This window comes from Hyperoodon ampullatus (genome assembly GCF_949752795.1).
Source record: "Hyperoodon ampullatus genome assembly, chromosome: 2".
NCBI lineage: Eukaryota > Metazoa > Chordata > Mammalia > Artiodactyla > Ziphiidae > Hyperoodon > Hyperoodon ampullatus.
The window spans coordinates 6,411,449-6,430,448 of NC_136915.1; the positions used below are offsets into that span (position 1 = coordinate 6,411,449).

The 19,000-nt window shown below is 39.1% G+C and overlaps 1 protein-coding gene across 1 annotated transcript in view; it reads right to left on the minus strand.

The window, feature by feature from the left end:
• Window positions 1-19,000, minus strand: part of RERE (arginine-glutamic acid dipeptide repeats) — a 420,244-nt gene that overhangs the window by 150,359 nt on the left and 250,885 nt on the right. The window contains exons 6-7 of the mRNA XM_079698584.1: window positions 18,366-18,462; window positions 6,797-6,901 (exon numbers count right to left, since the gene is read on the minus strand). Coding sequence (XP_079554710.1) covers window positions 6,797-6,901; window positions 18,366-18,462 — 202 coding nt within the window. The remainder of the gene's footprint in view (window positions 1-6,796; window positions 6,902-18,365; window positions 18,463-19,000) is intronic.

Below are 19,000 nucleotides of genomic sequence, written 5' to 3' on the forward strand. Positions count from 1 at the left end.
TGGAAAATTTGGTATGAACTCATGGATACACATACACACAGATATGGAAGCAGATGTAAAAGTGTGCACTACCTCCCTTCCCCTCAGCCCCCAAGCTCTGTTCCTGCAGAAGGCCTGAGAACAGTGATACAAAGTAATGAGCACACTGAGCACCAGATCTGGGTTCCTAAGAATTATTCTCCAAAATTTGGCACCATCTGACCTCAAAATGGTAGTAACAGATTATAAACAACTGGATAAAACAGGCAGCCATTAGTCCACCCTGCCACAGATACATGAATAATTCGAAGTTTGATGAGGAAGAAGGCATCTACAGGGTCTCAAAGCAACCGCCTACAGAATGGTCATTAAGGGACGTGTGGACATGGGTGGGGGTGGGACGATGAACTGGGAGACTGGGAGCGGCGTGTGTGCACGACCAGGTGTAAAACGGACAGCTGGTGGGAACCTGCCGTACAGCACGGGGAGCTCAGCTCGGTGCTCTGTGGTGACCCAGATGGGGTGTATATACCTACATGTATATATATAGCTTATTCACTCTGTTGTACAGCAGAGACTAACACAGCATTGTAAAGCAACTATAACCCAATTTTTTTAAAAAATTATAAAAGGAAAAAGAGAAATTGTACAATTGCAAAGCCTGGCAGACGCCACCCTATTCCATGTATCACAGTGAACATTACGAGCAGTGGGACAAACTAGAATTGTGTAGCACCTAACAGATGTAGGAAAAAGAACACATGACTTTTGTACTGTACCTGTCAAAGATATACGATATAAATGCAATGATAAGGAAACATCATAAATGCAAACTGAGGGACAGTCTACAAAATAATTAGCCTATATAATATTCTGAAGTACCAATGTCATGAAGTGAAGGAAAGACTGAGAAACTTCTTCAGATTGAAGGAGACTCAACACACATATGACGACCAAATACATAACGCTGAACTGGATTCCTTTTGCTATAGCCTTTTGTTATAAAAGTGGGGTCTGAGAATTCCAGGACAATAATATTTACTTGGTAATTTCCTGATTTTGAAGGCTATATTGTGGTTATGCAAGAAAAATGCCCTTGTTCACAGGAAACACACAAAGTATTAGAGTGTGATATAGCCTCATGGTGACAACTTATTTTCAAATGGTTCAGTTAAGCAAAGATCTTCTAGTGTACCTGCAACTGTTCTGTATGGTCAAGACTGTTTCAAAACAAAGTAAAAAAAGATGAATCATACAAGTAAAACAGCACAGTGCCAGGTGCACGGTGCTCACTAACTACAGCTATTATTAGTAACATTATTGTCACTGTCATGGGGGAGATTATATATATAAATTCTTGCAAGTGCCTCAGTTTACCTTTACTTCTAAATATAAGGATAATAATACTTAAGCCTGAATATTGCTTTAAAAAAAAAAACCTGCTTCCTGGAAGAAGAAAAGCGGAGAGGGCACAGGTGAATGCAGGTGATCAGGGACATTCTCTGCTAGGTAAGGTAGAAGATCAGATCTGAGCCCTCAACTTGTTTTCCACCTGATTAAACAAGAGAAGGCTCATGCTCAAGAAGCAAAGAACCAAGAATATAATCAGATTTTTCATGCTGCAGACCAAGCCTCTGATGAGACCACTGACGCTTATATAAAACTAGTATTAGAGCACGGGATTGCTCCGTGACCACCTATACACAAAATACTACATTTTATTTTATTTTTTTGGCCACTCTGGGTCGTTGCTGCACACAGGCTTCAGTAGTTACTCTTCATTGGGAGTAACTCTTCATTGCAGTGTGCAGGCTTCTCATTGCAGTGGCTTCTCTTGTTGTGGAGCACGGGCTCTAGGCACGCAGGCTTCAGTAGTTGTGGCTCGCAGGCTCAGTAGTTGTGGCCCACGGGCTTAGCTGCTCCGCAGCATGTGGGATCTTCCCGGACCAGGGCTCGAGCCCGTGTCCCCCTGCCTTGGCAGGCGCATTCTTAACCACTGCGCCCATTAGGGACCCAAGGAACTCTTATTTAGCAAGGGGAAACAAAGGGACTAGTTCCTGGTAAAATTCACTTTTAATAATTTAAAAATAAAGGCACCTCCTCTCAAATAGCCACTCTGCAAACTTGTTCTTACTGGGACTCCATTCACTATTACCTCCTTCCCCTCCTAACTCACTGGCCTGAGGCAGAAAGGTAAGGAGAACTTTTCTAAGAAATGAAAGGTATAGACTCAGAAAAGGTCAAAGCACAATAAAAAAGGCACTGGCTAATAGGTCGAACCTGCGGAGGTGGAGGGATGGGAAGATGAGGGAAAGGACAACCAAAAACTCAATAAACCCTCCACGCTACAAAGAGGACAGGCTTGTTTGCTATAAAAAGCCCAAATCTCTTTCTCAATACAATTTTTTTTTCAATTTTGGTTCTCAAATTTTCAGTAAAATATTCTGACAGTAGAAATGTATTATTTCCCATCAACACTACTCACGTATTTATTTTAATTGTTGAGTCAGTTTCATCATGGTCAATGAAGAAATATACTCCACATTTTTAGCAACTATATATATTCAAAGAATTTTATAATTAATATTCCAAGCAGAGGCAAGAATCCCCAGTGCTCAGACTTCCACATGTCAGCAAAATCAACCAGATGGTTAATGATCTACCTGGTAGAATCAAGACATCTTGGGAAGTAGTTCGTGTTTTGCTTTTGGATTTAACATTTTACGGAGTTTAAAAAACAAACAAAAAAAGATACTTCTCAATCTCTTCTTCAAAAGAAAATTTATAATTATTTTTGCAATTCCCAAAAAGCAACAAAAAAACATGACAGTTTACAAAAGCTACCCTGTTTTTGTTTTCCCCATTTTTAGTAAAGAGGAAAACACAGTCCAGGAAGTACAACCTTTACCCATGGACACAAAGATGAAGTGGGAGCACAGAATCAGAACCCAGGCTGTCTGGGTCCAAAAGGGGAGATCTTTCCACACTGTTGGTCTTAACAAAAGGATCAAGCAGTCAGATTAAATGGCCATGAGGTACTAGACAAATAAAAAAGCAACAAGGAGAATAAAAGGATGGATGTAACCGGTCTCTATGCCCAGCTCTTTTTATAAGCTAGAACCAACCTACTTTATTTATTTATTTATTGTTTTGAACCAACCTACTTTATTTATTTATTTATTTATTTATTTATTGTTTTGAACCAACCTACTTTAGTTCAACCAAGGATGCTGGTGTTTTGGTCAAGTTCATGTATAAGGACTACTGGCTTTATGTACTAAGACCTCTGAGCTGAAATTTATTGACTTTATTTAAAGTTTCTCACGAGATTTTGGATCATACCCTTCAAAGAAAATGAGAACATGATGACATTATGTTCAGAGTATGCTGACTGCAGAAGTAAATTTGGAGTGAATCTTATTTATTGAGCAACAGTGAACACTCCCTGAGTGCAGAAACGTCAAAACAAATTCCAAAAGCAAAGCCCAATTACCAAAGGTTCAAGCCCTCTCTCACCTGCCAGCCCCTCTGGCCTGAATTCTACCTGAAGCTAGAAACATCTGCCCCCACATTTTTTGCCCAAGTTTTGTTCCTTAAATGTCATGGGTAGCAGGAACACAGCGTCACAACCCCTAAGCTAAGATCCTTAGGACCAGAAGATTTTCAGAATTCAGAAATTTTTGGATTTAGAAGGTACTACAGGGAATATACCAGGTAATGCCACAGCAGTGTCTGAGCAATAATCCCTATTCTATCACATCGGTACCTTTGTAGTAAAAGCTGTGCAAATCCACACAAAGTGAACTGAATAAGGAATATAAAAAGTCTCACATCAGTTCAGGTCAAGTTTGACCTCAGGGTCAAATGAATTTCAGCACCCAACTTAGCATAAAAATTTTTTGATCCTCAGAGCTTTCAGATTTCAGAATTGAAATAAGAGATTATGAACCTGTATTATTGTGGATGCTTTACTTATAGTAATGATCAGTACTCTGAGTAGAAAAAAACAACTAATGAAATATAAATTTATACCTAATAACACCGAAATAATTCTATGCCGACTACAAGAAATCCACCCTCTCCAAATTTTAAAGGCAATGGACCAAAGAGTTCATAAAGTCTGTTCCCCACTAGCACACAAGGTAACACCATCAAAACCAAAAAGTTCTGGACAACCAGGTCCCTGATAAGGCACGATATTCAGAAAGATAATAAACAAGTAGGTGGTGGGGGGGAGCCAGATATTGGGGTTTTAAAAGGATCTGTGATAAATGTGAGAGGAAAAAAAACCCCGATCATTCAGTGCCAGCTAAGATGCTAAAAAAATTATGGAAAATTACAAAAGTCAACTTTTAACTACTATCAGAAAATTTGCTATGAGAAATAACTCCATCTTAAACTTCAGTTTTAATTGCTCACTTCGAGTTCACACGTTATTTAAGGGGAGGGGGACAGTCATCAAAGTCTGGAGTCACAGAATCACCATTCTTTAACTTCCAGTGGTCTTACTGATCAACGCGCCATCTCACGGGATTATGAGAACGGTCTGACATTCCTCCCCAGGTGACTTAGGGCACAAGAGTCAGCACACAGCACCACACAGCCACAGTTACATGCTAGTCCCACTCATCCAAAATGAGGGAGCCCAGCTCATCACACTGCCCCATCCCTCACAGACCTGAAACAAAGACAGAAACAGAGGTAAGCTCTGCAAGGGCAGGCACCCCAAGCATTCGAAGGACTGGGCTGTGCATAAGCCAGGTGGAGAAAACACAAACAGTTTTCTGTACTCTGTTAAAGCACATACACAGTTTTGATCATCTGGGCAGCTATGGGAAGTGTGCACCAAACCCCGAACTTCAGAGGTAGAAAGTAGTGCTCATGGTGAAGCCAGTGAGCTTGGGCCACACCAGCTTTATCACTGCAAATTTTCACGCTCACTTTGTGAGAAGTTTGAGACCTGCCACAAACTTATCACTAATAAGTAGACATTCAAATATTTGTTCACTTCAATTCATCCAACAACCCCCAAGCACTTCCACTATGCCAAGCACAAGCTGGACACGGGGAACAGAGCCACAGAAATGAACAAGTGGGACTAAGGTCAAAGCACTAAAGAAGTGCTTCAGGATGCAGATCCTGTAAACACGCTGCTACAGGCATGTCTCTGTGTTGCTTTTTCAGGTGAGATAAATAATAATATATTCCTCTATCGCATGCCTAACCCACAGTTTAAAACAAAACTGATGGGAAGTATCACTCCGAATGACTACCAGTAACATATAATAAAAAATGAGACAAGAACCTTTGTGAGTCTCCAGCTTACACAGGTAAGTGACATATCACTTTAAATGAACATTCAGCAAAAACAGGTATATAACCAAAACTAGTGAAAAGTAAATCTGCTTGGCTACTATGAGCCCAAGAGCTAAACATTTAAAACTCAAAAGCTATTTGGTCAATTCCCTGAAACAATCCAACTGGTGCAATATGACAGCCATCTATCAAATAGTTAAATAAATATGGCATCACTGAAATAACAGACGACTGTGTATCCAGACAGAAATCCAACTCTGGGTGTCCAACACTTCACTTGGGCAACAGGAAGACATGACCAGGCAGTTAATAAATGCATATGTAATATAAAGATTTCACAATATAAGATGCTTTTGAAATATTACCATTGATCAGCTTCTTTGCCATTGGAATAGGGCATACTTTTGAAAATGAAAACAAAAGCTCAAATTCACTGTTTTTTAAAGAAAAAAAGGCAAGCACAAAAGGTGAGCACAGTTGTTGTCTAGTATATATATGGAGAGAGACACATATATATGTCCCAACAGAGCTTTATGCAGCCTCTTACAACCACAATAAAGAATATGTTGCCTTTTATTGACCCTAGTTTGACGGTCTGAACAGCAACATTCTAAATTTTACGTATAATTAATTTCTCAGCATCCTCCATGAAGAGGTTTTCACTCAAGCGGTACCCAACTGGCAATTATACTTAATGTACTTCTTTCTACTAACTTCCTTGAGCCAAGCATCTTTTCTTTCTTTCTCAGTCCTTATAGTTTTAGATTATGTCCTGACTGTCCTGAGCACAGACTACTTGATCGCCTAATAACCTTCTCTGTTTTTTCAAAGCCTTAATAAAACAGTCACATGATTGATACAAGATAAATATGAACACATATACTCTTACAGAAGTTCTTCCATGGGCTGAGTTAAAACTACAGCCTATCAGAGACATAAACAAAGAATTTTTTCTGTTAAATTATTTTGACTCTATTGCTTTTCATTTAAAAAATAATAATTCTACCTGTGATATAGATCTTACCAAGAGAGTTGAGAACTGGATGTGTCCATCTCATACCAGCAGCCTTACTAGAGATATTTCAGTGAGTGTTCCTAGGGTTTTATTAAGTGAACAAATTACCAATCAATGAACTCTCCAGAATGTCCTAGGTGTTTTCAATAAGGTATGGAAGGCTTGACTGAATGGGCATGAGGGTACAATTCATAATAAGTTCAAAACACACACCAACTGAACACCTGTCTTTATCTTGCCCTCTCCAAACCCAAATTGTCTTACTTTTCCTTTTCCTAACAACAACAACAAAAAGAGCAAATAATAAGCTGCTAAAGACATTAAGTACAACTCCTCCCAAAGAGGTTTACTACAGGACTTTGTGTCTTTTTTTCATCTTATCAGTATATGCCCAGAAGTGTACACAGACACGCGCACGCACACACACACACTCACAAGTGAGAAAAGCCAACGTTCTCACGGAGTGGGACCCAGTGACTCACTTACCTCGTCTCAGGGTTGTAGCCTAATATGTAGAAAAATGAATCCACTCGGGCTTTAAACTCTCTAGCAGCAAATATGTCAGAAAAATGGGAGATGTTACACTTCCCTCTGGAAATAAACGAACAAAAAAATGTTAGTAATGTCCTCAACAGCTTTGCAAACCATACTACTACTAGAAAAGCAGAGGTGGGGGAAGATATAACTAAATCCATAGTATTCTAAGAACATGTAGTATATGGCTACAAACTCTTTAATTATATGTTCAGAAAAATGGGAGTTCCCCGCCCCAAAATAAGAAAATGTCCAATATTATATTTTTTTTGTTTCATGACTGCTTTAACCTACAACTTTACAACTTAACTGCTTTTATCTCAGCCTTTTAGTCTTAGAATAAAATTAATTAAACCACAAAGACAAATTGAGGGCAGGATTGTGATGAAAGGATATTAAACTAGAAATTACGGGGAAAAGTTTAAACCACAGTTACATTACTTTACAAAAAAAAAAAATCCATCTAAAGTCTCTGTAGATCATCAAAGCAAAATGGGTCTTTTCTTCCTGCTACCTTACGAAAAGGAGAATGTGTAACTGTTAAATATTTTTCTTCTCCCTGAGTGTGGAAGAAATAAACTGTCTTGGAAATTAAAACCTAGAGAAATTTTAATTTTAAATATATAGATGGGTTCTAATATACAAACACACACTTCCCAAATTTTCAGGTAACATTAACTAAGTTGGAAAACGCTTTCCCATGGAAATACTAGAGCAGTAAGGTTTCCAGGTTCATCTACTAAACAAAAGTTAAACCACAATATAGCTGAAAACTCTACAGTACTACACAACTCCTTAAGCAGCGTTTCCATGCACCAAATATAAATGTCATTTACATTATACCATGCAGTAGGACCCACCACCCCACTACACACACCTACATACATACAGGAGTACTGAGAGAAATTCCAGGGTTCCAAAGAAGGCAGGGAGGTTTTCAGAATTTCAACTCCCTCAGCAGTTACAGGAAGCAACTTAAACATCAACTGGAAGCCAAAGGCTATGATTAGAGTAGATGGAATTGGAGGATCGAAGGCACATCAACAGAACCTGCAAGATGCTTCCAGGGATGTGACCTCCCACTGCGTGAGCAGGCATTCCATTCCCAGAAGGACTCCATGAGTTGGCACGTCAACAACACACACATGTGCTAGTCGCCAAGGTGTTAGTGAAAGAAACTGAGGGATATCAACAGGGGGATGGACATTCATTCACTTCCTACCAAATTAAAAAGCAATTAAAAATCCTCCTTTCCCACAGGGCTTAAGTAATCTGTGACCAAAGCCTCAGTACTGGGCAGAAGATAAGATGAGCTGAGACAATCTCTGTTTTAAAAATTAAACAAAAATACTACTGATTTCTTTAAGTTCCTTTGGATACTACTGATTAGAAGATAATGTAGGGTTCTTGAGCACTTAAAATATGGCTGGTATAAGTGAAGAGAAATGAATTTTAAATTTTATTTAATCTCAATTAATGTATATTTAAATAGCCACATGTAGCTAGTGGCTACCATCTCAAACAGCACAGATTTATATAACATTTCCATCATCGTGGCAAGTTCTGTTGGAAGCACTGATTTGTAGGTAACAAGATACAATTAAAGGAAAAAATGGACTAGGTATCAACTCTCCAGGCACAGGACCTATCCTTCTAGTATTTAACTGGAACTAAAATGAGCTTCTGGAAAAGGATAGGCAGGTAAGACAACTTTTTAGATGAACAACGCACTCGCTCTGCAACTAATCACCCATCTATCAGAAATGATTCATCCCTGAAGCCTAGAAGAAATAGGTAAGTCCCTTTATCAGTTAACCAGAGATAAGTACATCTATTATACCTATCTCATAAAAATATTAAGAAGATCAAATGAGAAGTCTATGAAACTTTGTACACTGTTCCGTGCTATGCAAAATAAATTATTGCATCATTGTCCATTACTAAAGGAAAGCGATTCTTTTATCATTCTTGGTTATTACTCAAATTTAAGTTTATCCTTAAACTTGAATAATTAATTAATTAAACATATAGAAACTCCTTTAACCCACAATTCTAAACACAAGCATTGGAAATCAGTTATGTTTAAGACAAGGTTTCCCAGTCTCAGCACTATGGCATTTTAGACAGCAATCCTTTGTTGTTGGCAGCTATCCTGTATTTAGCAGCATCCCTGGCCTCTACCGCATAGCACCCACACACATCATTGTGACCATCAAAAACAATGCCAAAATGTTCCCAGGGAAGGGCAACACAGCTGGTTTAGGGAAAATCCAAAGCAGTAGGAAGAGAAGGCTATCATATGATAAATGACTCTGAAGCTGTAATAAACGGGATTTTATCTACCACTGTGTCCTCTATTTGCTTCCCGTTTGATTATATAAAGGGTATTGATCTTTGTATGTTACTTTTATATCCTGCTATTCAACAAAATTTTTTAGCATTTGACAGAGCTTAATCACTGATTCTCTGAGGTCTTCCCAATATGCTAACTTTATCTGCAAATACACAGAGTTTCACTTTTTCTTTACCCTTTCTTAAGCCTCTAAGTTGTACCTCTAATACAATGAAAATGTGGAAAGTAGTGGAAATAGAGGACATCCTCACCTTCTTCCTGACTTTAGTGGAAAAGCCTTCCAGGTGTTCCCATTAAATAGCTTTAGAATAACCGCATCATAATCATCGCTTTGGAGACAGGTTTCTTCCTTAGACTTATTACCATGGTATTAGATGTTAACAGAGTCTTGAATAGTAAACCTACCTTGCATGCCTGGAATAAATCCCAGTTGGCCATAATGTATTTTTTAATAAAATACTAGAATTTCTTAAAGCATTTGATTAATTAGATCTAATGTTTTTCCTCATTAATTTCTGCTTTTATCATTATTTCCTTCACTGTGCTTTTGTTGTTGTTCATAACAGCTTTATTCATACTAGCCTAGATACAAGCCAAATGTCCATCAACAAAGAAACGGGTAAACAAAGTATTGTATAATTTACAATGAGATTACTACACAACAACATATAGAAAAGAGCTACTGATACATAGCCCATCATGAAAAATCTCAAAAATTAAATGTTGAGTAAAAGAAGCCAGACACACAAAAAACTACATACTGTATGATTCCATTTATATGAAGTTCCAGAACAGCAAAAAGGAATTTATGGTAGGAGAAATCAGAAGAGTGGTTGTTTCTGGGTGGGAAGTTTAGAGAGAACAGGAGCTGAAGGGAACTTTCTGGGATGATGAGAATATCCCATGCCTTGTTTAGTGTCAAACAAATGTGCCAAAATTTATGAAAATGTAAACTTAAAATCTGAATTTTTCTGTATATTAAAAAAAAAAAAAGCATTGGGAGAAAATAAAACAACAGTCACTAGCCTATAGCTGGGGACGTTGGAAGTGTCTGTCCCTGTCGGGTAAGGGGCCCGCAGCAGCAAAGCAGAGTGGAAGACAGGGTGGACAGGGGCCGGGAGGCTGGCCGAGGTTGGTGCTGATGGGCTGCCATCCATTCTGAGATATTTTTCATATCGCCTCCTGCTGAAGAGTAGTGCTTACATTGTAAAGTAAAAGTGTGTACACGTGCACCATTTTAAGCCCTCAATATTTTTTCTCCAGGGCTCTCTTTTCACCATGCTCTTGCTCAAAACAGTATATTATTTGACAGTCTTTGTGAAATGGAGGCAGAGAGACTGTTAAGAGAAAACTGCCATCATGCCCACCTGGCTGAAACAGCTGCTTTCCCAGCTTCCTCAGGTTCTGCATTCGCCATTATCTTCACTGTTAACAGAAATAAGGCTAAAGACAGGGAAGCACCATGTCTTAGGGTCCTTTTATTCAGCAGTAACAAGGGCTTCCTGGAAAAGACTTGTTCCAAGTAGCGCTTTGTTGTGACGCCCCCCAGTTACGCCCTGGGCACTGCACCATCTAGAGAGTCCTGTGCCTGGTGGGAGAAGGCCATCTGAAGGGGATGAAAAAGAGGAGAGAACCTCCTCAGGCAAGCAGAGAAATACAAATGGAAACTGTGGCCCAGAAATTCATTCCCTTAAACTGTATCCATACTTGAGCGAGTCTTCGTACATCCCCAGACATATGCAAACCTCACAGAAACTCGTGAAGAGGTACACAAGCTCACAAAGACTGCTTACAGTATCATGTTTGTTTACAGCTATTACTGTCACTCTTACCCGGAAATAAGGGGAAAAAAGATTTTGAGACGGAGTCAGCATCGTGTCTATTGTAAGCCATTTGATTAATGACAGGCATAGTATCTTTTCTTTTTTAAGTGTCTTTTCTATTTCTAGTTCTTCTGTTTCTCTTGCCCTCCTGTGGGTTATCTGAACATTTTTTTAGGATTTCATTTTGATTTATTTATAGTGTTCTGAGTGTTATCGCTCCACATAGCTCTCTAGCGATTGCTCTAAGTATAACAATATACAACATTGCTTCCAATGAAGCCCCTCTGCTTCTCCACTTTGTAAATTTAATTTTCTTAAATGTTTGAGGAAAATTCTTAAACACTCCTCAAAGACAAAAAGGTAAATACAAACAAATGGGAAAACACCCCCTATTCTTGGATAGGAAAACTCAACATGGCATTTCTCCAAACTTGATCTATAAATTCAAAGCAATCCTAATACAAACACCAGCTAGCTATTTTATGGAATAAGACAAGTTCTACTAATATTCATATGGAAAAATCAAATAACTAAAAAGGGGGGGAGCTAGCCCTATCAGACATTAAAACGTATAAAGCCTCTATAATTAAGAGTGTAGTGCTAGCACATATACAGACAATAGGAAACAGAATATCAAGTCCAGAATACATATGGAAAATAATATATGACAAAGGTGGCATCTCAAACCACTGAGGTAAAGACAGTAAATGGTACTGGGGCAGCTGGGTAGAATTTATCTTTAAAAAGTGGTGTAGGGCAAGGCTTTCTAACTATGACTCAAAGTCCTGAGGGGAATACTTGCAACAGGCATATTAAGAACTTTTAAAAACTGAGAGACAAAAAGACAACAACCCAACAGAAAAGACATGAACAGACAATTCACAAAAATATAGACAAAAATATGCTCAAACTCACTCACTGTTAGCAAAATAAAGTAAAACAACACTGAGACACTATTTCTCATCTACCAATCAGATGGACAAATTTTTTAAAAAAATAACACATTCTGCTGGGGAAACAGAAAGTCTCAGACATTGTTGGAGGAAATGCAAATTGGTATATGCGTTCAGAAGAGAAATCACATATACATAAACTTTTCAATTCAGCAACCCCTCTCCTATAAGTCCACCCTGAAGATACACATCCAACAATAAGGAAATACATATGCACAAGGATATTGATTGCAGCATCATTTACAATTGAAACATCTTGGAAACAACCTACATGCATATACACAAGACAGCAGGTGAATAAACCACAGTACGCCCACAAAACAGAGTACTATACAGCTATGAAGGAGAATGAGCTCTATGAGTTAACATGGAGCAATTTCCAGAACATACCGCTAAGTGAAAAAAGGCAAAGCACAAAAGACTATCTATAGTATGCTACCCCTCACATAAGAAAGAAGAAGGTATAAGAAAATAGACATGTATTTGCTCATTTGTGAAAAGAAAATGCAAGAAGGATATATTAAGAAGTAAAAGGATCAGTCATCTATAGCAGGTAGGGGGGCTGAAGACTGTATCTTCTTATAGTTCTGACCCTGAGAGCCACAGCAATAGTTCACAAACCCTTCCTTACCCAGAAAATAAACACACAGTCCAAATCAACCAAGAGGAACCAAAAATAGAATGCAAAGTCTAACAAACGAATCCAGCTATATAACAAATGAATAACACAACCACACCTAAGGAGCTACGAAAAACAGAACTGACCTGAGCAACTTTAGAAAACAGGCTCTTGCCTGTATACTATACGTTAAGACTAAAGACAAAAATGTAGTCAGTAAACGTGCTTCTCACAGGCACATGGGTTACAAATTCTGAAACTAAGTTATGTGTACCGTAGAATTGGATAAAAATAAGCAAATGAAAATATATTTTAAACAATAAGAACTGAGTTTTTCACTGCTGAATAAAGAAGTTACCAGTAAAGAAAAGGGGAGGGGTACAATGAATCTCGTGGTTCTGCTCTGGGCCACGTGAGGACACAGGGAGAAGCCAGCGGCCTGCACACCAGAAGGGGGCCCTCACCAGAACTCTGGCATCCTGGTCTCGGACTTCTAGCCTCCAGAACTCTGAGAAAGAAATTTCTGTTGTTTATAAGCCACCCAGGCTATGGTCTTTTGCTTCCAGCAGCTGTAACAAAGTAAGGCATCCGTGAAATTCAAATAGGGTCTTTAGTTCAATGGTATTGTTCTAATGCTATTTCTTGTTCCTGACAACTGTACTGAAGTTACATAAGATGCTCACTCAAATGAAGACTTGGAGATGGATACGTGGAAACTCGGTACTTACAACTTTTCTATGTGTCCAAAAGTAGCTCCGAACAAAAGAATTTTTAAAAGACTATGATGTATTCAAGGGCAGAGAGAGCGTGTTACTCAGTTAGGTGTTCCCAGCACCTACATCCCAGCACCTACACGGCCCTTCCCCCATGATGAGCAGCTCAGTAATGTGTTAAATGATGAATGAATAAAGAAATAAGGGACTGACAAGTTATGGTGTCTAATGAAGTACTAAGCATGTATAGACAAAACGATAAAAATGCCATAGGTCAGAGTTATTTCACATATAAAAAGAACTGTAGGGCTTCCCTGGTGGCGCAGTGGTTGAGAATCTGCCTGCCGATGCAGGGGACACGGGTTCGTGCCCCAGTCTGGGAAGATCCCACATGGCACAGAGCGCCTGGGCCCGTGAGCCATGGCCGCTGAGCCTGCGCATCCGGAGCCTACGCTACGCAACGGGAGAGGCCACAACAGTGAGAGGCCCGCGTACAGCAAAAAAAAAAAAAAAAAAAAAAAAAAAAAAAGAACTGTAGACTAAAGCCAGGAAATGAATCTTAAGCTGCAAAACTAAGAGCTCTGAGACTTCATGAAACCTCTTAGGGAACTTGCAGAAACTAAAGGAACTTTGTAAGTTCTAAGAAATGGTTGGGGAATTGTACCAAGACATAATTAGCCTGTTTCAATCATTACACATATGTGACGCTAGCTGCCCATAACAAAGGAAGGAGATAAATTGATTTGGGATGGAAAAAGGGCAATTAGAAGCCCTAAAGACCTAGTTTAGGATTTCTTGGCCCTGGGTTTCTGGAAAATTCACTCTAGAACATACTCCTATTAATATGAATTCCTAGGTAAAATGATACCTTGTAACCTGTAACCTACCTTGGATATTTTTTTTTCCAATAGGAAGCAGATAATTAGAAGGCTGGAAAATAGCCCTCAAGCCGATGAAAGAGTTAAGATCTCCTGTCTGCCCTCCACAGTCAGTACTTGAGAATTCACTGTTACAAGTGCACAGTAAACCCGAAAATGCTGTCCAGGTCACATGTTCAGAGTCCAATCACAAAGCAATCGCTCTTGATCCTTTGATCATCAATAAAGTATTATCCTTAGGGTAAAAATACTATCATAGCAAACAAATTGCAAGCTACAAACCGATTTGCTCATTCTCAGAGCATCTACAAATGGCTCCCTGAGCTGAACACTTCTCTCCATGTCTAAAGTGCCCTGAGTATCCAAACAATCCATCCTAGAGGCCACAGAGAAATAAAATAAATGGATGCTAAGTAACCGTACCACCAATAACTTAATACAGAATTATACTTAATTTCACTTTTCCTTTTCTTCCTTTTATGCTTTTAAGAAACCCATTCAGATTCATGAGCACTACTCATACTACGGAGTGTGAGATACTCTCTCTACAAGAGGCTTTTTCATGCTCTGTACCTTATTGGATATAAAACCAGTTCTGGGTTCTGTCACTTCATCATGTGACTTTAAATAAATTTGTTAAAAAGGTGGCACAAAGGTTAACAAACTTGACCTTGGTCACAAAACTATGTGGTAAAGCCAGGATTCAAACTGAAGTCTTCCAATTTCAACCTGGAGCTTTTTCTTTTATACCAGTGTCAGCCAAAAATACTTAACCTGGGAACAAGGAGAACTCAAAAATACTCCACTCAAGACACTAACACAGTATTACTATATGGTTACTGATAAACGTAACGAAGAAAAGAAAATAAACAGTTGTAGAAGCTTAGCTTGAAGGCAGGAATGAGGGACAGCCAAAGCAAGAATTCAAAAACGGCAGCAGACCAGTAATGCTGGACCCTCAACACACTTATCTACAACCGTGAAGATCCCACCACCTCTCCTAGGAATAAATTTGGTTTGGGTAGGGAAATGCTACCATCTCAATTTACACAGAGAGGCTGCCGAGGAGTTCTGTTTTCCTTTTGATTCATGATGGCTAAAGGACAAAGCTCTCTCTTCCTTTATAGCCCAACCCTAGCACCAGCTTGAAAGAGAAAGTTATACACCGGTCTCCTCCTGAGTGAATGGAATGGCAAGAGCCCCTTGGAGGGCTGTGAGCTGAAAGAATCCACACCACTGAGCACTTTGATCTTTGAGAAGAATGGTGCTGAGCACTAACACTATCTGTCTTTTTCTTTCTTTTTTGTCCTCCATGTTTTTTTCAGTACATTCATTTGATCCTCTTTCATGTGCCTACGGCCTATTTTATTTGTCCTCTTTCAAAACTGAATTTATTTTTGGCAGTACGACTTTATATCTGTGGAGAAAGAAAAAAATCCTTTCTTGGATAAATGGTGAAGGAAAAAGTGGGAAGAAAAATGAAAGCCTAACCCCTACCCCCATACTTTAAAATTAAAGTAATCTAGCTTTAGTGAAGAGGAAAGGAATAAATAGAGATTCCTGGGGGCACTGCTATTCAACTCTGCTTTTATCAGAGATGATCGTACAGTGAGCACTCTGAGAACCAGGCGAGATTACTAAGCAACAGCAAGAACCCCCCAGATGAGCCCCAGATGCCAGCAAACGTCAACACACCCATGAGGATTACTGAGCAGCTACTAGGCCAGATCACCAGTAACCATGTGGTCACATTCGTCTGGTGTCTTTGAAAAAAACCCAACTGTCAAGTCACACAAGAGATGCTCTATTTGAAGCTGACAAAGTCAAATTTAAGATGACAGCTTTATAAAATCACTGTATGACCACTCTAAAGAAAATACCACAGGAGAAAAAAACTAATCAGTAAGGGTTCTGGTCACATACACAGTGAAAGGAAGATAAGGAATCACCACTTTAGCACTCCAGCTCTTTGGTGGTCAGTGAAGAGACAGTAACCTGTACAGTTACAGAGGACACCTGACTGTAAACCTAGCAAAAGTAAATTCATCCAGGTCCAGCTAGAATTACCTGGGATAACCTGTTCTAAAAATGCTAAAATAGTATAAAATGACTCTACAAACCTAAACAGTCTCTGATCAATATTCAAATACATTCACTTTAAGCAAATATATCAAAATCTGTTGAATGACCAGAGTTACATATCTCACATATTTACTTAACTTCAACTCTAAATTGCTTAAAAATCATTCACCTCAATCAATGAAATAAGATGGGGGGCGGGGGAGCATGCAAAGTGGATAAGAAATAACCTCAGGATCGAGTCAATTGTCTTAGCTAACAATTTAATGGTTCCATCCATCTATCCAACCTTCCATTAACTTGCTTTGTTGAGCATGCAAGTTTAAGATTGGAAAGCCACCGCCAAGAAGACATGAAAAGCTTGGAGGAATTTTGGAATAAGTTTATAAAACACTACAGGAATTCTCTAAATGTATCTAAAGTCCTGTAAGAAGCCAAATCTAACCACATACACGCCTTCCCTTACAGCGGGGCTTGGCAGACTACAGTCTGCAAGCCAAATCTGGCCCACCACCTGCTCTTGTACAGCCTGAGAACTAAGAATGGTTTTTCCATTTTTAAATGGCTAAAAAATAAATCAAAAGAAGAGTCATATCTCCTGACGTGTGGAAATTAAATGAAATTCAAATTTCAGTGTCCTCAAGTAAAGTTCTATTGGCGCACTGCCACCTCATTTATTTACATGTTGCTTGTGGCTTTTGTACTACAATGGCTGAGCTGAATAGTTGCAACAGAGACCATGAAAAATTATCTGGCCCAAGAAGTTTGCCAAAACCTGTCCTATATTAAAAGTTGCTACTAATTTGCCTTCAAATAACTGGCTTTAGCTATGTAGCTTTGCACAAGAGACTCCAGATGGTTTTACTGAATACCATCTGAGCAATATAATAGAGAAATTATTGTATCTCACTGTAGTTAAGCTAAAAGCCAGCAAATCCCTATGACTTTTTTTTTTCCCCCGCTGCGTTGGGTCTATGTTTCTGCACACAGGCTTTCTCTAGTTGCGGCGAGCAGGGGCTACTCATCCTTGCAGTGCACGGGCTTCTCATTGCGGTGGCTTCTCTTGTTGCGGAGCAGGGCTCTAAGGCATGCAGGCTTCAGAAGTTGTGGCACACGGGCTCAGTAGTTGTGGCTCGCGGGTTCTAGAGAACAGGCTCAGTAGTTGTGGTGCATGCACGGGCTTAGTTGCTGCATGGCATGTGGGATCTTCCGGGACCAGGGATCGAACCAGTGTCCCCTGCATTGGCAGGCGGATTCTTAACCACTGCGCCACCAGGGAAGTCCCCCTATGACTTTTTTTTAAACCAGGTTCTTTAACAGAGAAAGTGGTTCTTTCATCATTTTGTTATTTCCAGTGGGGGAAAAGGTATAAAAAAAAATCACTTGTCCTTACTTCCTTTACCACCTAAGAAGCCCCAAGTCTTCCCCTCGTAAACAAAATATACCAGAGTAAATAGGTATCTTTTTCTTGAACGGACAGAAACTACCAGAGGGTGTGAAGCAGAGGCTCACGGTCACGTTTTGGCATATTATCACCTAAGACATTAAGGCCAGCGGCAATGTTACCTCAGAATAAAATCTCCTGTATGTTTTCCCTACTCCCAAGCTTTTTAGTAGTAAACTCTTCATACACAGAGAAATTTAAAAGTATACAGGGCAATGAAAATTCCTATGAACTTTGCCTAGATTCTCCTACAATTACATGCCGCCATATTTGTTTCATTCATTTTTGTAAATCTATCTTGGCAGTGACTGAATCTTCAGGAAATAATCTGTATAACACCCCACCCTAAATACTTTAGCAACAAATTTTCAAGGAAATAAAACACAAAACTCTAGAGAGGGTGTAAAATAAAAAAAGAAAAAAGAAAGAAAAAGAAAAAAGTGGTTTTTCCCTCTCACGCAGATTAGTGAAGACAGAGGCAACCTCTGAGACCCCAACAATCCACGAAGCTAACACCGGAGTGTCAGCTCGCTGAGATCACAGGGGGTAGTGTGATTGATATTACGATTACCAGACGAGATCTAGGCAGCTTAGACTCTCTGCCTACAGTGGCCAATGACTTCTCCTTCACAGAAGGACCACACATCTCTGGCGCTTACCTAAGGGCAGCAGCGTGGTAAGTGTCAACGTAATCAGAAATGAAGAGCTCTCGGTTCTTGATAACTGGGTCTGTTATGACAAGTTCTCTTCCAGAGTCTGTCACACACACACACACACACAAAAAAAAAAGTGAATTAGGAGGATATTATAATTGAGTTTCCAGAAAGGATTGGGAAAATTTCACAAAATTTTTCTTTCAGGTTCACTTCCCACTATAAAAAGCACAATAAATAACCAGGCCTGTCAGCAAACCAGAGAAGAGGAATAACATACAGCAGGAATAACAGGAGCAAGCGTCCTGTGGGATGTGTTTTTGCCCTTTATTAAGTCCCCACAGTTTGCTGAAATGTATTAAGCAGAAAATGAAAAAAGAAGGAAAAAGAAAACAACTATCACATTTTAGCAACTTGTAAACTACTAAAATTTTCAGTGATCCTGTGCATCTGGTATTTTATTGCTAAATATTCCAGGATGGAGTGAAATCACAGTTTCAAGTTGAAAATAATAACCAAGTTATTATTTTTAATAAAGAATCATCATTTAACTGTTTTAACAGAAATTTAATAGTTTCAAAAAAGAAAAAACTGGTAAAATATAAAAGAACATTATTCTTCAAAACTGTTTTCACATTACT